Source organism: Ranitomeya variabilis, chromosome 1 (genome assembly GCF_051348905.1).
Source record: "Ranitomeya variabilis isolate aRanVar5 chromosome 1, aRanVar5.hap1, whole genome shotgun sequence".
Lineage (NCBI taxonomy): Eukaryota > Metazoa > Chordata > Amphibia > Anura > Dendrobatidae > Ranitomeya > Ranitomeya variabilis.
In genome coordinates, this window is record NC_135232.1 from 798752309 (window position 1) to 798775563 (window position 23255).

Here is a 23255-nt window from a genome sequence, read left to right on the forward strand (position 1 = left end):
ATGAGACCCGAAGTAGAAGGTGCCGGCTGGCTGGATATATTGGAGGCTTTACTCTGCGGCGTAGAATGGCTCCTGGAACGGGAACTTCGGGTGCCTGCAGAGGTCCTTCCGCCCACCTTGCGCTGGTGGTGACGTTGTTGTTGCACCGGTGGCTGTAAGGGCTGCGCTGACTGGAGCTGCTCATCGCTGTCCGCCATAATGGGACTGTATGCAGCGACGAGTGTTCTCACAGCTGTGTTTTTGAAAGGCGCGCCGGTCACCCCTCCTCCAGGCTGCGTTTGCAGGGAAGCGCTGGTCCCCAGTGCGCATGCACGCTCCCCGGGACCCGGAAGTAGACGCATCTATATCCGGTGCGGCGGCCTTCTTGGTGCTCTCACACACACCAGGCTGCCGCTCCGGACCAGGCCTCTCAGCAGAGGCACGCCGGGTCCCTAAGGCTCCTACCCCGATCCGGGGAGGCAGCGGCGCTTCCCTCCGCTCGCTCTGCAGCCCCATCGGACCCAGAAGCGGCGGCGTCGGACACCGAGCCAGCGGTGACAGGGGCCTCCCCGCCGTCATACCCCCACTGGTCGGCTCCGGATTACAGGTACCGATCCTGAGGGTTCGCCTGTCAGGGACAGGAAACAAAACTGAGGCAGGAGAGAGGTACCGCCCTTTTATCCTGTAGGGTTTCCTGTCCCTGAAGGGCGGACTCCATCTCTGGTTGTGCTGTCATGGGCGACTGAGAAAAAAAAGTTACATGTAACTTTTTTTGCCCGTCGTGCCTGCCATTTTCGACCGCGCCTGTGTGGCCGAAACTCCGCTCCCTCCTCCCCGGATATTACAATGGGGCAGCGGAAGCGTCGTAAGACTGATGCCTGACGTGGGCAGCGGAAGCACTTTTCACAACGCGCACGTCGGGCCGACGCATAGCGACTGCCCCGTGCTGACGCTAGTGTGAAAGCAGCCTAAGGGTATGTTTCCACTGTCAGGATGGCCGGCGGTATCGCCGCAGCGGCGAAGCCGCTCGGCGCTAAGCCCCGCCCCCTTTCTGGGACGCGATCATGCCGGATGTGTTAATTCTTCACATCCGGGATGATCGCTCTCTCCCATAGCGCCCTGTGATATGCCTTGCGGGGACGCTGCGTCCCCGCAAGGTGTACGGACATGCTGCGATCTGAAAAGACGCGCAGCATGTCCGGAGTCGCAGGGCCGCCGCGTGCGGGTTTCCACGCATAGTGGAGACGGGATTTCATAAAATCCCCTCCACTATGCTGGAACATCTGGACGCTGCTTGTTTGATGCTGCAGCTCTGCGCAGCGTCAAATAAGCAGCGTTTCCTGACCGTGGAAACATACCCTAAGGGTATGTGTCCACGTTCAGGATTGCATCAGGATTTGGTCAGGATTTTTCATCAGTGTTTGTAAGCCAAAACCAGGAGTGGGTGATAAATGCAGAAGTGGTGCATATGTTTCTGTTATACTTTTCCTCTAGTTGTTCCACTCCTGGTTTTGGCTTACAAAAACTGATGAAAAATCCTGACCAAATCCTGACGCAATCCTGAACGTGGACACATACCCTTAGAGTGCTACCCGTTCTAAAAGATTAAATATTCCCTTCAGATCCCAAGTGTCAATTATATTAATCAGAACAAGAATTATGCGTTTACCTAAAGGTTTAAATAAAAAAAAAATAAAAAAAAATGCACTCCATAAGATTAATTTTTTTATGCTACAAACATTGCACATTTCTGTGTGAATAAAAGAAAAAACAAAACAAAAACACTCAAGACAAGGCTTCTCTTTAGGAGCCCTACATGACCTTCTGTGCCATTGCAGTTATTAGGATTTTATTACTGCCCAACTTCTTCAAGTCACTAATACATGACAATATCCTGCAGACCTTAGAAGACGCCTCCTGATATTGCATAATGTTAATCTACAAGTACGCACTGATTCAGGGACAACTTTGATAAAATTCAGCCCTGCAATTGGAAATCTCAGAGGCCCATGCTGGCTCCATCCCCTTCTGGAGTTTAGGGTCTCCATTAATTAAATCATGCCTGCAGGAAATAAATAATTTTCTGCTACTAATTCCAATAACCACGCTATATAAAAGATTTAATAATGGTAATGCAATATAACAAATATCAGCATTTATAATCGTGATAATCCTGCCTTGTTTGTTAAAGAAGCACTCCCACCTACATTTATGCATGTAGTGTAAGTATTACAGTAGTTTACTCCTACCACTCTTCACTTTTCAGTGATTGCCACAATTCCCAATAATGCAAGATTAAGGAGTGTCAGAACGAGGCACCATTGGCTTCCATTGTAAAAGCCATTGCCGGGTCACGCATGCTGTTAGCCGATTAGTGGGAGATGTGGTAATATCACCAAGAAGAGAAGCAGAAAGGTGCGGTACATGAGTAGAATACACACCATACACGTTTTAATAAAAATTATATAGCTGCATGTGCTTCTTGAACTAAAACCACTATACTAGATCTGATCTCACCATATGTTCGTATTTGTTCTAAACCAGTGCTCTGCAGACCATATATGTATACTCAGCAGGTTCTTACATTCTTCTACCTACACAGCATGTTGGACCCATAAATCCCATACAAGAGTCTTCCAACCCTCCACACATTAGGATTGCCAGCACTGACCTCCACAGTACAACGTTCACCATAGTCCCCTACGCAGCATGATCGGCTCCACTACAGTGCCCTACATAGTATTAATGTTACCACACAGCATGATGGTCTCTCAGCCTCAATACAGTACAATTGGCGTCCTCCCACAGCTCCAATACAGTGCGATTGTGATCCCACCATGTATGGGCCTCTACAGTCCCCAATACAGAATAATGGTCACACCCCATGTAGTATGAAGATCCCCCCTCAAACCCAATAAAATTTGATGGTCCCCTACAGGCACCATATAGAATGATTGTCCCCTCACAACCACAATACTATATGGGCACCATAGCTCAAAAAAAAAAAAAAAAAAAAAAAAATTAAATATATATTTCCCCTAACCTAATCCAGCCCCAACATCTACCACAGCTGCTACTTTACAAATCTATTGTGTGCAGTGGATGCCGGCATCACCATGCAGTGACGCCATCACACCAACAACCTGTGTAGCACTGGCTTCCAGCAGGCCAAAAGTATCTTGCAAACTGGCATTTTGAGAACAATACCATCAACGTCGAAACTGATGTAGTCCAATCCCCTCAGGCATTTGCCAGAAGTGCTGGGATCCCTCTTTGCAAGTTACTTTGTTTTATTTCACCTAGAACATATATGCCTTCAGTCTAGGACATGTTCAATGTGGTGCACATAGTACCTCATCTGGAAAGTGAATGTCTAAAAACGCAGTTCAGGTCAACATGTATTCTGTGAAAGATGTTGTTTGTAAGTTACATTAGTCATCTACAAAATTAGAAGCAATGATATTAAACCTATCTTTAAAATAATTTAATTGACTGTCCTGAACCTTCGAGTACACCAATTACTGGAGGACAGTCAGCAGCAGTCATTCACCACAACGTTCTAGGTGTAGCATTTGTAATTGGATCGAAAACTAGCACAAACTAGACATTCTTAACCAATGTACCTCAATGTACCCATGGGGGGGGGGGGGGGGTCTATATGCAATATATAGAAACATTTGCAAAGTCCAAGAAACTATGTGCAGCCATCGTCCTGTCCAGGCTTCTAGTTAGTCATGAAAACACAAGTTTATATCACAACTTTTGTACTTCATAGAACAATGCTCTCCTGTACTAGTCACTAGAGAAGCGTAACATTATCAGGGGTAATGTTGATAATGAAAATCAGACTCTTTAAAGGGGTTGTCCAGTCTAAGACAAGTCTGCAGTCACTGACTGCAGACGTGAATTCTCACATTGGGCACTGAGGGTTCTACAGCGTCCGTGCTGAGAACAGTAGTTACACGACTACAGGTATGCGGTTTCTGTACTCCTGGCCACATTCTGACTAGGCAGTTTCCAGCCCTGCTCAATATGCTTGCATTGAATTAGGCCACATCCATTTAGTTTAATTCTGGCCTGGAGTATGCATATCGCACACTAACAATCTCCATTCCCAGCGCCGAGACTGGAGAAACCTCATGGCATGTGACTGCATACATGTTTTTGACCAACCCCTTTAATAATTCTTGAATGTTAAAAGCAGAGTCCAGATTGGCTGCATTCATAATTAATTTCTGCCTGGACTATCTACTTTTGGCTTTAACTTAATCACCAACTCCAGTATTAAAGATTCCAAAACATCAGTAAGGCCACATTCAGTATTTTACCTCCGTGTGTGAGCCAAAACCAGGAGTGGAACAATCAGAGGAAAAAGCATAGTAGAAATATGCACACCAATTTTGCATTATTCAGCTACTCCTGGTTTTGGCTTATAAATACCGAGGTAAAAAACTAAAATCCTGAACGTGTGACTGGCCTAAGAACCTGCTACCAATAAGTAGGGCACCCACGTGCTTCTCTGAGCATGAGGGAATTTCCCAGTTGGGAGGGGTGGGAGTAGTTCTAGTTGGGACACTTCCTGGTTTAGCGTTAAGGTACCGTCACACTAGGCGATATCGCCAGCAATCCGTGACGTTGCAGCGACCTGGATGGCGATATCGCTGTATTTGACACGCAGCAGCGATCTGGATCCCGCTGTGAAATTGCTGGTCGCTGCTAGAAGGTCTGCACATTATTTGGTCGCTAGGTCGCCGTGTATCGCCGTGTTTGACAGCAAAAGCGACGATACCAGCGATATTTTACACTGGTAACCAGGGTAAACATCGGGTTACTAAGCGCAGGGCCGCGCTTAGTAACCCGATGTTTACCCTGGTTACCAGCGTAAAAGTTAAAAAAACAAACAGTACATACTCACCTGCGCGTCCCCCAGCCTCTGCTTCCTGACACTAAAGCGCCGGCCCTAAACTGAAAGTGAAAGCAACAGCGGTGACGTCACCGCTCTGCTGTTAGGGCCGGAGCTCAGTCAGCGTCAGGATGCAGAGGCTGGGGGACGCGCAGGTGAGCATGTACTGTTTGTTTTTTTAACTTTTACGCTGGTAACCAGGGTAAACATCGGGTTACTAAGCGCGGCCCTGCGCTTAGCAACCCGATGTTTACCCTGGTTACCCGGGGACCTCGGCATCGCTGGTCGCGGGAGAGCGGTCTGTGTGACAGCTCTCCAGCGACCACACAGCGACGCTGCAGCGATCGGCATTGCTGTCGCTATCGCTGCAGCGTCGCTTAGTGTGACGGTACCTTTAGTGAGTTGGACAGGGATCAGTGATACGAGTTCAGTGGGAGCCACAGTTCAGGGCCATAGGACTGAAAGACATATGATATGGGGAAAGAAGAGCAACACAAGAATGGCAACAATTAGGTTTAGTCTCAACTTTGAATTTTTAGCACTCAGTCAAGTTACATTTGGAAAACCATCTGTAAGATTAGGTTAAATAATTACCTCCTTGTACTCACTGATCCAGTATAACCGAGATGTAATGTAATCAATAGTGAGGCCTGTTGGTTGTTCCATAGGTATAAATAAAATCACATGCCAATCTGATCCATCCATTCCTGCAGTCTGCAGAGTGGTATTACCCTTTAAGCCATAATTTACCCAGTACATGTACCTGGATGGATGAGTAAAGAGGAAAAAATAGAAAGTCAGAATCTTATTGACTTACCTCTTCCTTCTGACATCTTCCAAAAGTTTCAAGTTTTAAGATTGTGCAAAGTGATGGTATTTGCTGAAACGTTCTTGATTGGCAAATGTAAAACATCCAGCATATACAAGCTGATTAGGGTAATCATTGTCAAGCAGTCCAGATAAAACTAGTCTCTAAAGCATGTAGTCATGAGAAAAACCTAAGGGCATGAATGATTGTCTAAAAGTTAAGTTATAACCCTTCCAAGATTGATGAGCTGTAACAATACCATCTTCAAGATAATTCCTGATGTCTTAGGGTACTGTCTCACAGTGGCACTTTGGTCGTTACGACGGTACGATCTGTGACGTTGCAGCGTCGTATGATTATCGCTCCAGCGTCGTAGACTGCGGTCACACTTTGCAATGCACGACGCTGGAGCGATCATTTCATGACGTATTTGCGATGTAGAAGCCATTGTTACTGTGCGCACATCGTATACAATATCGTGCACACCTTTGTCACACGATGCAATCATGCCGCCACAGCGGGACACTTGACGACGAAAGAAAGTTTCAAACGATCTGCTACGACGTACGATTCTCAGCGGGGTCCCTGATCGCAGTAGCGTGTCAGACACTGCGATATCGTATGGATATCGCTGGAACGTCACGGATCGTGCCGTCGTAGCGACCAAAGTGCCACTGTGTGACAGTACCCTTACATCCTTGGAATTAAAGGGTCTTTATTTAAACTTGACTTTAATTTTTTTCCCCTCTATAGAGCCAAGAGTTTATCAGAAGGTAGTTGCCCATTACCTGCCTTTTTTACCCAGCAACGGATCTCTGCCATCAGAGTTGTCATGGACTGCTGTTGCCAGCGACATCCCATGTACTAGCTTCTTTGACAGGGCTTCACTGCCGATGTAATGGTAAATGACAGCCAGCCTTGCACTGCTTAACTGCAGGGAGCTGCATGTCAGCATAACTTAGGCTTTGATGCCCCATCGACAGATCAGACAAGACAAGGTGCTGCTCTGTTGAGAGGCAAAATTAAGCAGGGGAATTGCCACCTGAGATCATTGCCGAGTAGAACTATCCAGTAGTTAACTACCAGCCTGTTCGTTCTTCGTTCCACAGTAGAAAGTAACCAGAGTCCTGGATAACTGTTAAACACATGCCTGAACGCTTCAGTCCAGCAAACTGCCCAAACATCTGCTTTTATATAGGTGGTTATACTTGCTGATCAACAATAAAGCCCAATTTGTAGTACTTACCACTAGCATTTTTTTGCAACTTCAAAGCAGTAAGAGTGTACTTAAGTTTCACACAACTTCTGCATTTTAGCCTAGGCTTTGTTAAACAGTGCAAGTTGTCATGTGTTAATTTTTGATTATTTAAGTACTACAATCTTTTTAGGTTTTGGTATGTAAACAAGAATATTTAAGGGTGAACCCTCTCTAAACAATGAAAGTTTTTATCAGTTCAGCAGAAACATTTTTTCTGACACTTCGTAATCGTGTAATGTAAGCAATGCATTCTGAGTAGATTAATGCCACAAAGTGAGATATTTGCAGCAAAGATGGAAAAAATAAAAATTCACATTACCGTTCTTGTGGAAAGACTACAAGCTGATCTGGCACAATGCCCTTTTCAATAATATGGACATAGCCTCGCCCATCGGTCAGGCCAACAGAAATGGTTTTGTCTGCACTACTTGCCCAAAAGAGTTGTCCTGTAAGCCAGTCTACAGATAAGCTGTTAATATTCCTTACATCTGCAAGTAAAAAATAAAAATTAGCAATATTGATATTTAGTACCTTGTCCCCTGCAACACTATTATACAGGATGGGCCACATATATGGATACACCTAAATAAAATGGGAATGGTTGATGATATCAACTTCCTGTTTGTGGCCCATTAGTATATGGGAGGGGGAAAACTAAGATGTGTGGTGACGATGGTTTTGAAGTCAGCCATTTTGGATGCAACTTTATAAATGGCCCACCCAGGTGTATCCATATAAAAATGGCCCACCCTGTACATCTAAATTTCTACATGGAAATCTGTACCAGCGATGTTTGAAAGCATCACCTTCATGTTGCTTGCAAAAACCATTGTTCAGCAACAGGTTACAGTTCCACTAAAGGGGGACTCAAAACACAAATGTAATGTCAATTTCCATGATTACATCAGCCACCAAGTGCAGGGAAAGATGTAGGCTCAGGCATCAGCGGCAGGGACACGACTGATGAAGCATATACTGTATATTATCGATTGTGAAGGGGTTAACAAAATTTAATCTGTAATGTTTGAGAAGGCTTGCACTGAAGGCCATGTGACAGCCCTGTGGATCTGCTGGATAGAAACACTATCAACATGTCCCACATCAATAAATGTATGAGACAAAGAAGAGATCCCAACCATATAAAAATCAAATTTTATTAATCCAATAAAAAGACAATAGACAACCATAAAAGATAATAAAAGCAAAATGCCATCTAGGGGACGGAAGAAGCAGGCGGCGAAACGCGCGTCGGGGTGAGAGGACACCAGGAGCATCCACACTGCAGGTAAATATTAATTTCCACACCAATTTTTAGGTACATATTTAACTATTATGCCACATCTTTGTATCCCAGCTATACTCACTAGGCAAAACAATATACTTAGTGGAGACTGCATGATTGTTTAGTAGGATAGATCTCCCACGTCTCTATGTGATGCTGAAATATATGACTGGTGATAGAATTTCCTTTTCTGATATTTGACTAATGATTATCTGTTATGAAAAGGCATGATAGTTTGAGAAAATATAACTTTCTTAGAAACGTCTTCATATTTAATACTTATGTTGAATTTGAATATCATTATATACCACCAGTCTGGATATAAGAAGCGTTTAAACTTGTTTACTGACCCTATTGTGTGTGTGGGGGATTTTCTGGCGTCCCCTAGACGGCATTTTGCTTTTATTATTATTATCTTTTATGGTTGTCTATTGTCTTTTTTGGATTGGATTAATAAAAATTGATGATTTATTTTTATATGGTTGGGATCTTTTTGTCTCATAAATTTATTGATGTGGGACATGTTGATACATTTTGATGATGAAGTGCCCCAGGTATTATTGGACACATGTTGATTTGGATAGAAACACTAGTCTTCTGAACCAAGGAGAGCATTCTGCTTGAATGCAGTTTCTCCAGGGAAGATGTATACTGTATCTGGTAAGCTTCACAGATTTTGATCCATTTGACTGTGGCAATTTTGCATCTTCATCCCTTTTGTCAGGACCACAACAGTGAAAGACTTTTCAAAAGGACTCCAACTTCTAAGTTGGAGAATAGTTCTGCAGATATCAAGAAACTGGAATTTTCTTAGTTGATGGTAAAACTGTTTTGTGACATGGAAATTAGAAACCTCCTTGAGCTGGAACACAACTTAGAGAATGATTGTCACCTTGAACTTGTAGATATGGTCTCTCTAGAATAAGACCCAAGAGACTTACGCTTCCGTGATTAGACCAATAAAGGCCATTTTAATGATAAATCAATGATGGAGAAAGGATATGCTACAAGTAAGACATTTGAAAGAACTCTAGAGTTTAATGAAACATACAACTGGCAGCTGTAATCTATATGCAGTGATGACTTGCTAGATCATGATCAAGCTTTGAACTTGAGGCTGAAATCTGAATGAACGCATTAGGTTTTAATCTTATTTAAAAACCATTTAGAAAGAAATCCAAGTTCAAGTAGTTTGGATGAATGAAACAAGATGTAAGCACACACCAACTAGAAAAGGTCTGCAATATCTTTTGCATTTGCTTTCCTTTAGATGTTCTTGGTTCTGAGGGGGGGGGGGGGGAAACTTCTGAAGCATGGGTTCTAGAAGTGACTGATCTGTGGCTCTCAAGAAATTTAGCAAGAACCGAATTAAAGATGCAGCACCTCTGGAAAGCTATACAGCAATACTTGGATTTTGAGATCTAAGGTTATCGACACTTTCCCCTGGATCTCGACACCTCATCCTAAATTTTACAGGTCTGCAACAAGCATGGTGGTTCTTATAACTATAAGCTCAGAAGTGTAATTCCTTTCTCTTGAAACTGGAGGAAATCACAGCATAAGATTCTATTTTTTTTTTAGGTGGGATGGGGGGCCTCAGACTGATGTGTATGGCTAGGAGAAAGGCTAGTGAAGACCGTCCTACAAAATCCATCATATTGGTTATTCCTCCATAACCAGTTCAGTTTTAGTTGTTGCTAACCAGAGCGGGTGTGTAGGAGGGGAGCAGGAATGGCTTATATTCAAGTGATGGCAGTAGGATGTAAAGAATTTGCATTTCATGGTTAAACATACCTGGATAGAGTAAAGTTGAATTTTTTCTACCAATTACAAAAGACTGCAGAGTTTTGTCTTCACCTATCCAGAAATATGATTCACTAGACAAGTAATAGGCAACAGCAGTAGGTCGACCACAGACCGAAAAGAGATACTGGTAGTCACCACCCCTAGCATCCACTACACCAATTTCATCTTTTTTAGCAAGCAGAATAACTGTGGCATTGTCTGGAATAGGAATAGAAATGAACAGTTTATTTTATTTTGGTTCGATTGGTTAGATTATATTGTATTTTCTAACATGATCTGATACCATTCTGGACTATATGTAAACTATTGGCAGTAGAAGAGAATTTCTGTGACAGGATTTACTATGCATTGCATACAAAACTGCCTTGAGGCTTAATATATAGATAGTAAGCAATAGCTAGAGAAATAGAATTTACTGTATATAGCGCAAACATTTCCCAAAAATAAGCAGAAAACCTTTGAAATGGTGTTGACCACTAAATGCAACTGAAAAGGCATTCAGGAAGTGTACACTTATTTGAAGACTACGGTGGTACATACAAATTCAAGAGGGGTCACCTGGCTAGGGACCCATTTCATGAAGTAGAGATCTCCTTCCATCTTGGATATGTGGTTGGCCATTCATTTGAAATGATATTCAAAAGTGCATTTTTATTTTCTACATAACCCAGATCAATAAGAGTAAAATAAATTTAGCTCCATTATTGTTATACATTCATATACTTTTTTACCCTTCGCCACAACAGCACCCCACATGAGAGAGAGAGGGATCCGCCCCATAGGAACAGGAAACCTACAGAATAAAAGGAGGCGGTCCCCTCTCCTCCTCAGTTTAGGTTTCCTGTTCCTATAGGAATCCCTGCTTACCTACAGATGAAGAGGATCCCTGGGCCATGCACCCACCTGCGTCGGTCTCTGAGGGAACGGCAGGGGCTGCGGTTCCAGAAGCAGCGGCGGGGGAGCCCCTGCTTGCAGCCTCCCCCCCTCGTCTGGCCGAACATCCATGGTCTGGTCACCGTGGGTCCGCCCGGCACCATGAGGACTCACGCGCTGCGGCGGCCAGCTTAATACCTCTGGCCGCAGCATGGTGAGTGAGCTGCGCGTCTAACCCAGAAGTCGCTGGAGCACTTCCGGGTTGGTCCGGGGAGGCAGGAGATTCGGTGCCAGATTTAAAAAGCAGCGCTGGCGTCGGACCGGTGTGTGAGATGGCTTCACCGGCCGACGAAGCGCACCTGCCCGCAGCAGAACAGCGTTCTCCCAGCAAGGAGAGAAGCGCTAGGAGCAGCACAAAAAGTGGTGGTCGACCTCCAGAAAAGAGATCTACCACCAAACAGAATCCGCCTCCAGAACCGGTACCTGTCAGCTTCACTGGGTGAGTTTTTAAAAAAAGAGTCCTCTTCCTATATGCTGATATATGTTCCTCCTGTATCCCTTCCTCTAGACTAAGAAAAGGACACACAAGTCCAAGCACAAGGAATGTGCTTTATGTACACAGCCCCTCCCGGATGATTATGCTAAAAGATTGTGTTCAGAATGTATCATACAAACCTTGCGGCAGGAAAATATAATGACTCCATCAGATGTCAGAGCCATAATCCGGGAAGAAATGCAGGGTTTGGCGCAGACAAGTAGCACCAGTACCCGTCAATCTAGCAGGTCCCGATCTCCAGTTAGTTCAGAGTATGTACATCTATCCTCGGACGAAATCGGGATCTCAGCCGAGCTCATCCGAAACTGAAGGGGGGCTTTGTCTACCCAATAGCAGTGTAGATAACTTAGTTAAATCTGTCCGGAGCACAATGGGGTGCCCAGACGAGAAAGGGAAAAAAAAAAAAAAAATCAGCTCAAGACATGTTTGCGGGGTTAGGACAGAAAAAACGTAGATCCTTCCCCGTCATACCAACTATTAAAGAAATTATTAAAAAAAGAATGGGATAAGCAAAACACAAGAGGTTTTCTACCATCATCCTCTAAAAGACGCTATCCCTTCAGCGACAAGGAGCTGAATTCCTGGTCAAAGGTGCCAAAGGTTGATGCCGCAGTAGCCTCCACAACCAAACAGTCGATCTTACCAGTTGAGGATTCAGGGGTCCTGACAGACCCACTGGACCAGAAAGCAGAAGCCTTATTAAAAAGATCGTGGGAAGCTAACACGGGGGCTTTCAGGCCCGCTATATCTAGTACCTGCACTGCAAGGTCGCTACTAGTGTAGATGGAACAGCTGGAGGAACAGATTAGAGGTAGAACTTCGAGAGAATCAATCTTGCCGAAAATCCCTCTAATTAAAGAAGCAGTAGCATTCCTGGCAGATGCCTCCATGGATTCGCTACGCCTAGCAGCGAGCACTCTGGTTGAAAAACTGGAAAGGGGACGCACAGGCAAAAGCAAAACTTTGTGCGATCCCCTGCCAGGGTGAGTTCCTTTTTGGGAAGACGTTGGATGAACTCCAGAATAAAGCAGGTGAAAGGAAGAAAGGCTTCCCTAACCAATATCTTCCATCTTACAGGAGAGCCTTCAGAAGACGCCCCTTTACCAGGAACAAACCGGTTGAACAAAGGGAGCGATGGGAGTCGAAAGATCCGAAACAAAAAGGTACTTTGTTTAGCGGAGCCTATAATCCTAAACGCAACAAATACCGCTAACCATGAAGTGGGTGGCAGATTAAGATTTTTCTTTCCCAAATGGGAACAAATAACATCTAGCCAATGGATTTTGGACATTGTGCAATACGGCCTAAAATTGGAATTTGATCGAATCCTTTGGGATTCTTATATACTAACATCACCAAAAGGACGGGAGAAACAAAGGGCTCTGGAATCAGAGATCCTATCTCTTCTAAGAAAGTCCTGATAGAAGTTCCCCAGGATCAAGAAGGGAAGGGGTTCTATTCTCCTTTATTCTTGATCAATAAACCAGATGGTTCATTCAGAACCATCATAAATCTCAAAAAACTAAATTCCTTTCTGCGTAATCATACCTTTAAAATGGAATCCATTAGTTCTACCATAAAACTTATTCCCTAGGTGTGTCATGGCCGGGATAGACCTAAAAGATGCCTACTATCTTCCCATACATGCCGAACATCAGCAGTACCTAAGGGTTGCAGTCATCCTGGCGGGACAGGTTCGTCACTTCCAATACATAGCAATGCCCTTTGGGCTTTCTATGGCTCCCCGCATCTTTACTAAAGTAATAATAGAGGTGATGGCTCATCTACGCCGACTGGACACTTTGCTACTACTAGAAAATCATCTAGGTAGGGTATTATCAAACTCTATACTTCAGTGTAAAGCTCGTTTATCTAATACGATCTCGTCCCTACAGGAGTTAGGTTGGATCGTCAACTTCGAAAAGTCCAGACTGAATCCAGAGACCGTTCAAACATTCCTAGGAATCCAGCTAGACTCTGTAAGTCAGAAATGCTTCCTTCCCCAGTCAAAAAGACTGACTATACAATCAAAAGTGTCAGAGGCAATGGACAACCCCTATATGACACTAAGGAAACCCATGTCCTTACTGGGATCATTGTCCTCGTGCATCCCAGCTGTACCGTGGGCACAATTTCATACCCGGCAGTTACAGTATGAAGTATTGTCGGCTCAGGGAAAAGAAGGACATCTGGAAAGTAAATTAACTCTTTCCAAAGAGGTCTTAGAATCTCTATCCTGGTGGCTCTATATGGAACACCATGGATAATAGACCCTTCTAAAATAATTACCACCGACGTCAGCCCTATTGGGTGGGGTGCACATATGGAAGATAATCTGGCCCAAGATACTTGGGAGCTGGCAGAATTGACATATTCTTCCAATTGGAAAGAGTTAAAAGCGGTAGAATATGCCTTAAATCATTTTCTTCCGCAGATTCAAGGAGCACATGTAAGTTTACTCGGAAAATTCCACCGCAGTGGCATATGTGAACTGTCAAGGTGGTACACGGTCAGGAAGTCTGATGACCATAGCAGCAGACATCTTCCAGCTAGCAGAGACTCATCTCGCATCCCTACACATCAGAGGGGCAGAGATCATCAGGGCAGACTACCTCAGTCGAAACGAGTTACGTCAAGGAGCATGGACCTTAAACAAATCCATATTCAAAATTATAACAGAATCATGGGGTACACCACAAATAGACCTGTTTGCCACAAGAGACAACCGGCAGGTAAAAAAGTTAGTTTCCCTGAACTTCATGGATCACCCAGATATGTTGGACTCTCCACAATCCTTGGAAGTTCAAACTGGCATACGCTTTTCCTCCAATGTCTCGGATTCCACTAATGATCAGAAAAATCAGGAGGGAGCAAGCAAGAGTGATCCTCATTGCACCGTTCTGGCCGAAAAGACCATGGTTCCCCTGTCTCCAGACCATGTGTCTATGTGACCCATGGATTCTCCCATCAGACAACGAGCTGCTGTTCCAAGGCCCCTTTTTCCACCCGCAAGTGAAAGGTCTTCACTTGACGGCGTGGAATTTGAGAGGCAACTATTAAGTTCAAGAGGGTTCTCAGTAGAACTAGTAAACACCCTCTTATTGAGCAGAAAAAGATCTACCACCCTAATATATAGTAGGGTATGGAATAAATTTTTAGATTTTTACACAGTACCGTTCACTAAGCAAGTTCCAGTCACACCTATTCTAGAGTTCTTGCAAAAAGGCCGAGATTTAGGGTTATCTGTAAATACCTTAAGAGTTCAGGTCTCGGCATTAGGAGCCCTATATGGATGCAATATAGCAGCTAATAGGTGGATCTCCAGATTTATAAAATCTTGTTAATGTAGTAAACTCGTCCATATTCCCCGTCTACCTCCGTGGGATTTAAATCTAGTACTAGAGGCCTTAACCAGCTCCCCATTTGAGCCACTAGATTCCATACCTTTAAATGTCCTAACATATAAAGTAGCCTTCTTGGTAGCCCTAACGTCAGCTAGAAGGGTTAGCGACATCCAGGCCCTATCAGTAGACCCACCCTTCTTACTGATATTCCATGATCGGATAGTCCTAAAACCAGACCCCTCATACCTCCCTAAGGTAGCATCCACCTACCACAGGTCCCAAGAGATATTTCTCCCTTCCTTTTTTGATTCACCTGTAACTCCAGAACAGCATAAATTCCACACCTTAGATGTCAGAAGAGCCATCCTGACTTATATAGAAAGGTCTCAGACATGGAGGGAGAGTAGGGCTCTGTTTATCTCCTTTCAGGGCCACAAGAAAGGACATGGGGTCACGAGAGCTACCATATCTCGATGGATCAGAGATGCTATCTGCTTGGCCTATACATCAAAAGGCGAGATTCCTCCAGCGGGTATTAAAGCGCACTCAACATGAGCCATGGCTTCCTCCTGGGCGGAACAAGCAGATGTACCGATCCATTTTATATGTAAGGCCGCAACCTGGTCTACACCTTCTACCTTTTACAACCATTATTGACTCGATCTATCTACATTTTCTGATCTGACCTTTGGTAGAGCTGTTCTTAGTACAGTAATCCCACCCAAATAATGACTCTCTGAAAATCTTTCATGTGGGGTGCTGTTGTGGCGAAGGGTAAAAAGCCGGATTACTTACCGGTAATGCTCTTTTAATGAGTCCACGACAGCACCCATTTACTACCCTCCCTAAAATTATGCACAGCTCTTTCAAGTTCACAAATAATGGTTGTATAGAGTTTAAGATATTTATGTTGCTGAATAAGAATTAATACTAAAGCTTTTGCGGTTCCTTTTTATACTCTGTAAACTAAACTGAGGAGGAGAGGGGACCGCCTCCTTTTATTCTGTAGGTTTCCTGTTCCTATGGGGCGGATCCCTCTCTCTCATGTGGGGTGCTGTCGTGGACTCATTAAAAGAGCATTACCGGTAAGTAATCCGGCTTATTCTTAAGCCACCAAAGGATGCTATATAGCCAAAGTGTGGGTACTTACCTATAACTTCGCATACTGATCCTTTTAGATTAAATCCTTTAACACAACCACAAGTGAAAGACCCTTTTGAGTTGCTGCAAATTTGATGACAAGGACTATAATCTACAGAACACTCGTCAATGTCTACGAAAAAAAAAAAAAAGTCTTTAAGTCAGGTGTGGTTCGGTGTTTGGAAGAGTAGCCATGCTTTAGTCCAGGATTATCCTCTTCGCAATTAAACAATGAGACTTTGATCTTACCATAACAACTATGGCGGTCTTGCTTAAGTTTCCATCCTTCCAAGCAGGAACAAGTTACACCCCATGGAGCATCTTTACATGCCTGTGAGCAGCCACCATTTTTATCTGAGCACTGGCGACCTAGGCAAGAGCAATACTCAGACAGTGACTTGTGATAAAATTTGTTTTTTTCTAAAGCTATAGAAAGCATTTTTTTGCAATAGGGTTTTAGAAAAGGTTAAATTGTAGAAACCAAACTGTTTTAACAATTTATGAATTATTGTATATAACAGACTATTGGGAGTTAACATCACGATTAGTCAGTTAGATGTCCATGAGAAGTGAAGCTTAGCTATTAGTCTGGCGCCAGAATGCACTCATGGATTTGCACTGTGTTCTAGGCTATTAAACCCCATTGCAAAAAAAAAAAAAAAAAAAAAAAAAACGCAACCTGGAAATGCCCATAGGCTTTAAGTTAACTTCAGACGAGCACAAGATTAAATTTGCACAATTTTATACTCTTGACGATTGCTGCGGCGCAAGTGGATATTAATATGAGAAACTGGCACACAGGCACTAAGAGGAGAGCAGGAAAGGCTGTGACAATTTAAGGATTTTACAGGCTAGATAATGGTGGCCATAAAGCACATCTCATGACCGGTATTGTAGAGGGCCCAAATCAGATTGTGGTATACTACTGCAGTGCTGATGTACACTGAAAAATAATGTGAGTGGTAGTCTCCCATTAATCCAATGATTCAAGTGATATTGGGGGGGGGGGGGGGGGGGGAGATGCTGAAGCTGTATAGTCAGTGTGACTGAACTGATGTGATACACTGCAGTAACAGCACCTTAAGAGACAGGTAAAGCTGTCCATCCATGGGTTTCCATAGCCTAAACTAGACAGCCTCGTAGATGCCCATGATGCTTTTGAGCCAAGGTAGGAGACCCATAGACAGTGTGCACATTTTAGCCTGTGCGCCGACATCAGCATTATCCCTTATTACCTGGGAAATTAGTCTCTGCAATAAAGAGCATCATAGCAAGTTAAACTTTAGAAGTTCCACTCATTGCTACTCTTGACCCATCCAGCAATTTAACAGATTAGTACTATATTCTGCTACCTACTCAAGAACATGACAGAATGGGAACAAAAAAAATAAAAATCAAATTATTCACCACAAAGATCTGATTCATCTGAGCGATCAAGGCAGTCCACTTTACGGTTACAGACTTTGCTGTCATTTATACATTTTCCATCTCCACATTGATAGAAGCCATCAGCACAAAGTCCTGTAACTAAAATAATTTTGGCACAAGTTACAGCACATTGTGTTGCCCGTTAAAAAAAAATAAATAAAAATAAAAAACACACGTTTAAAGAAAAATCACCCCCTTGTTGGGCAAAGGTACAAAAGCAATCCAAAATATTTAACATGGCTCAGGCGTTAAAGTTGTGTTTTTCCCCCCTCATTCTAGTATTTTCATCTCACCCGTTGCAGCATTTAAGTTATTACTAATACTTCTGGAGTATTAAGCCCAGCAAACCCCCATACAGAATGGTTTGTTTAATACAGTATGCAAATTAAGCCACAAAGCATGTATTTAACGTCTCCCATGTACTTCCTGCATGGCAAAATAAAAAAGCATATGCCTAATCATAGCGATGTGCTGTAAAACCTGTGTATGGGCAGCCTTACATACCTAACAAGCATTGGATTAGAAAATACTAACCACAAGACTCTTCATCGGACCCATCGCCACAGCTATTTATTCCATCACATTGCCAGGACGCCATGATGCACACTTTATTCTTGCACTGCACTTGATGATCCATACAGCTTTGCATAGAGCAGTTCTGTTCTTCAGAACCATTTTCACAGTCATGGTAACCATCACAAACTTCCCATACATGAATGCATTCATCACTGTTAACACACTGGATTTTGTTATCTGTGCAACCTTTGAGTGGAGAAAAAAAAAAAAAAAAGTCTGTTAAACACAATAGATCTACAATAGACTTTAAGCCTACTGGGAAACACTAGAAAAAGTTGTTTAACCAACTAAACTACAAGACTGCCTGTATATACAGTATGTTTTTTTTTTCTTGGGACAAATTTTTTTTTTTTTGTGGGGGGGGGAATTTGTTTGAACTGGGAATCTGAAATTTTTTGGGGTGAAACAGTTTCTACTAAAAGTGCTTAACAATATATAGAGAAAAAAGCCAAACAATACAGTTCCAATATAACAGTTCAAAAAAGTCACAGTAATCCTTAGGCTAGGGTCATACAATTTTCTGTCATCCGGGAGAGTCAGCCAGGTTATGGAAGGGAAAGAAAGAAAAAAAACAAAAAAACCCTCCATTCTGTGAGTCCATACTCAGATGTCATCCAAGTGCAGTCCAATTGTTTCTCCAGACTCAGTGACTTGCATGGCTGAGTGCGATCCAACCAACAGAGCAAACTCTGGCATTCTGTAGAGTTACATTGGTCTGTGTTTTATCTGATGTTTTGTCGCACCCAGGCCAAAAATACTGTCATGTGCACGAGCCCTGAGGCTACGTTCACACGTTCCTTTTTTTCATCCTTTTTTTTCAGGTCCTGTTTTGAAAAACCGCAGCTAAATTCAGCGCTGATTTTAGCTGCGGTTTTTGATCCTTTTTCTTCTGCGGATTCCACTGCGGGTTTCCAAATGCAGTTTCCTATTGGTGCTGCTGGAAACCCGAAAGAATTGACATGGTACTTCTTTTTTCTGCAGGCAAAACCGCTGCGGATTTGCCTGTGGAAAAAAGGATCGTCGGCACAGCGGGTCCTGTTTTCCATTGGGTTACATTGTACTGTAACCTACATGGAAAACTGCTGCGGATCCGCAGCAAAAACCGCACCGTGTGAACATAGCCTTAGTGCTGTTCAAAAATAGACTTATACAAAACAATTAATGGCTGTGGTGGGAGCAGGGATAAAACAAGTGCAACATTGAATGGAGCAACCACGTGAATGGGCACAATACTCCAGTTAGGGTATTTTCCCAAAAGGTTGACATGCTGTTAATTTCTCCATCTGCAATATGCAAAATTTAATTCATAGTTCCATAGGATTGGGGAGAGAAACCAGTTATACATTATCACTAGATCATTTATAATCCACTAGGACTAGGTCATTAATTCTAAGAAGAAAAAAAACCATCTAGATTTTTTGCATACAAAATGCAGTTATAGGCTATGTGCACACGTAGCGGATTTTGCTGTGCTCGCAGCAGTTTTCCATGCGATGTACAGTACCATGCAAATCTATGGAAAACAAAATCTGCAGCGCACATGCTGCAGAAAATACCGCGCAGAAACGCTGCATTGTATTTTCCGCAGCATGTTCATTCTTTGTGCGGATTCCGCAGTGGTTTACACCTGCTCCTCTATAGGAATCCGCAGGTGTAAAACAGCATTTGAAAAAAAAAAAAAAAAAAAACGCAGGAAACCCGCATGTAAAACGCAGTGCATTTTACCTGCGGATTTTGCACAAACGGTGCGTAAAAAGCCACACACCAATCCGCAACGTATGCACATAGCCATAGGGTCCACCATTACTACCTCTTGTGGTTGGGCATTCCGCAGTGCCTGAACCCTTCCTGTATAGCTGAGGGATTTCCTTTCCTCTAATGAATGTCCACTGGTTGTAGGAATAAATCCTGAGCCAGTTTGTTTTGTATTGACAAAGAAAAGTCCTGGAATTAAATGGGGGGGGGGGGGAAAAAAAAAAAAAAAAAAAAAAGCGCAAAAATGGCCAGGCACTATGTTCTACTTGCCACAGTCCGCTTCATCCGAACCATCTGGACAGTCACTAACACCATCACATTTCCAGTTGTTAGAAATACATTTTCCATTGTCGCATTGCCAAGCGCTTGTATCTCCACGGCAAGGTAGATCTGTAAAGAAATTTTGCAAAGAATTGCAGGAAGAAATTTCACATTAGACCAGAGGCAACATTCAATAAGTAAAGTGTTCCAGTGAGGATTTCCGTGTCAGAATATCCTTAAATCTTTGATTAGTGCAGAAGACATTTTGTGGCAGAAATTTGTTTTATGTTATATACATATACAATATGGTACTATGGTCCTGAAAGTACATACAGGGGCAAACAAAAAAAAGAAACAAAAACACACTACATGCACACTATAGCTTTCCACCTTGGCTGTTTTTGGGCTGACTTTTCCTGATAGGCGTGTGGCAGTTTCTAAACAATCTTTGCCACTGCCCATTTCTTTGCGTTTTACCATTATATTATTATTAGATGCCATTACATCAGACTTAAATTGACAAAAAAAAAAAATCCTTACCACATAGCTCATCAGTACCATCAGGACAATCCTTTTCTCCATTGCACAACCAAGAGAATGGAATGCATTTATCCTTACATACAGACTGCTGCAGAACACTGCATCCTGAAGGGTCTGGGAAACATACGTACGTACATTAGAAGACTATATTTAAAAAAAATAAAAATAGGAAGTTCCATTTGTATGAAGCAATCTTCATAATTCCTAGCCACTACTCCTAGTAGTAACAAGGTAGCTCATACACAATGCTTGTGCTACATGAGATACATTACAAGTGTTAATTTTGTATTGGGATTTTAAAGGTATTACAAAAAAAATTAAAAACATTTTTTGAAGATGATATTGAGGAGAACCTCTCCAATCTAGGTGCTGTCCGAACAAGAGACTACAGAGAACAGTTGGAGGGGCGGAGGGGAAGTATTCCCTGAAGCAATTTCTGATTGAGAAACCCAGACCGATTCAGCAGATATGCCGACATCTTAAAGGGACTCTCACCTGAATTTGGAGGGAACAATTTTCAGCCATATGGGCGGGGTTTTCGGGTGTTTGATTCACCCTTTCCTTACCCGCTGGCTGCAATATTGGATTGAAGTTCATTCTCTGTCCTCCATAGTACACGCCTGCGTAAGGCATGATTGCCTTGTGTGGAATTGATGATGATGCGTTTTTTCTGGAATGCAATTCCGCCGTGAGAAAAAACACAGCATATGCACAAAAAATGCGGAATGCATTAAAAATGATGGGATGCTTATGTAAGCTTTTATCAGCTTTTTTTTTTCTCGGCGGAAAACGGACGAAAAAGTGCAAAAAAAATCCTGAACGTCTGCATATAGCCTAAAACTCAGCAGAAAAAAAAACAAACCAAAAAAAAAACAAAACAGTGTATAATCATACAACATCTTTTTCCGCTGTTTTAGCGTGGAAAACGCACCAAAAAAATATATATTACAATGACGAGCAAAAGAATTTAGATGGCATGCCCCAAAGGAAGCCAGGATCTCTGTAAAGGTCTACAGAATAACAGCACTGTACAACTAGGCAAAATTAAAAAAAATAAAAAAATTATATTCATTGATCATATATTCAGACTATTGGGTGCTTTTAAAATGCTTCAGTGTCTCGAGACACCAAGATAAAAAAAAACAAAAAAACAAAAACAAAACACACATACATGTTTCAGGTTTTCAAGAATCCAGGAAAAAGGAAGAGTTACATAAAGCACATTTTTCAAAACAAGAAAAACACAGTGTGAACATAATAGGCTATGTGCACACGTTAAAAAAGAGGTGCAGAATTTTCTGCACAAAATCCGCATCTCCTGGCAGAATCCGCAGCTGCGGATTTGCCGTGGTTTTCATGCGGTTTTAGTGCGGAATTTACTGCAGATTTTACCACTGCAGATTTCGATTAATGGAGGGGTGCAAAAACGCTGCAGATCCGCACAAAAGTAGTGACATGCACTTCTTTGAAAGCTGCAGCGTTTCTGCATGGATTTTTCTGCACAGCTTTTTTTTTTTTTCACATTGATTTACATTGTACTGTAAATCACAGTGCAGATCTGCAGCAGAAAAATCTGCTGCAGATCTGCACTAAATCTGCCTCGTGTGCACAGGCCTTTAGACTATTTTCACCATGAATTGTAAAAATAAAAAATAAAAAGTTTTATTGGGCAAAGCTTTCTTTTCTAGCGGTTTAGGAAGAATTTTAAAAAAATGCTTCTAATAGATTGAGGGTATGTGCACACATTGCAGATTTTGCTGCGGAATTCGCAGCGGATTGGCCGCTGCAGACTCGCAGCAGTTTTCCGTGAGTTTACAGTACCATGTAAACCCATGGAAAACAAAATCCACAGTGCACATGCTGCAGAAAAAAAACGCATGGAAACGCTGCATTGTTTATTCCGCAACATGTCAATTCTTTGTGCGGATTCCGCAGCGGTTTACACCTGCTCCTCAATAGGAATCTGCAGGTGTAAAACCGCAGGTGGAATCTGCACAAAATCCATAGGAATTCCGCAGGTAAAACACAGTGCGTTTTACCTGCGGATTTTACAAAAACAGAGTGGAAAAAATCCACACACCATTCCGCAACGTGTGCACATACTCTGAGGTCTTTACTGAGTGTGACCAGTTACTCACCTGCTACCAAATTGCCTAAAAGTCCAGTAAAAATACCTAAAAGCCATGCGGCACATATCCACGACATTGTTTTCTAGATGGCACGTCTACATAAGCAGCTTACTGAACTAAGACAACATTGGACTAGAGAATGAAAAGTAAAAGAAAAAAAAACACAGAAAAGTCTCAGTAGCACTACTATTTATCCTGTGCCAGCTGCTGACAATTCAGTATTAGCCAAACATTTGCCACACCTGATCATCCAAAGAAAGTGGTTTAAGCTCTATGTATGGAATTAGTAAGGAGATCTATTGCTTGGTATGTTTCCACGTTCAGGAAACGCTGCGTTTTTGACGCTGCGTTTTTCCGCAGCGTCAAAAACGCAGCGTCCAGATGTTACAGCATAGTGGATGGGATTTCATGAAATCCAGACTCCACTATGCGTTAAAAAACGCATGCGTTTTTGCCGCGAAAACGCATGCGTGGTGCGTTTTTTCTAAACGCAGCATGTTACTACTATGAGCAAAACATGCAGGTACACCGCAGGTGACCTGCCAGTGACCTCAGGTGCAGTTTTGGTCAGGATTTTACCTGCATAAAATCCTGACCAAAGCCTGAAGCAAAACTGA

General features: G+C 42.8%; 1 protein-coding gene across 1 annotated transcript in view; it reads right to left on the reverse strand.

Annotated features, from left to right (window-relative positions):
* Nucleotides 1-22811, reverse strand: part of LOC143785094 (low-density lipoprotein receptor-related protein 2-like) — a 102028-nt gene extending 79217 nt beyond the window's left edge. The window contains exons 1-10 of the mRNA XM_077273770.1: nt 22648-22811; nt 20510-20623; nt 19979-20098; nt 17912-18139; nt 17357-17476; nt 16199-16318; nt 15960-16082; nt 10025-10234; nt 7268-7436; nt 5477-5645 (exon numbers count right to left, since the gene is read on the reverse strand). Of these exons, the coding sequence (XP_077129885.1) occupies nt 5477-5645; nt 7268-7436; nt 10025-10234; nt 15960-16082; nt 16199-16318; nt 17357-17476; nt 17912-18139; nt 19979-20098; nt 20510-20623; nt 22648-22714 (1440 nt within the window). The 5' untranslated portion in view covers nt 22715-22811. The remainder of the gene's footprint in view (nt 1-5476; nt 5646-7267; nt 7437-10024; nt 10235-15959; nt 16083-16198; nt 16319-17356; nt 17477-17911; nt 18140-19978; nt 20099-20509; nt 20624-22647) is intronic.
* Nucleotides 22812-23255: the final 444 nt, after the last annotated feature.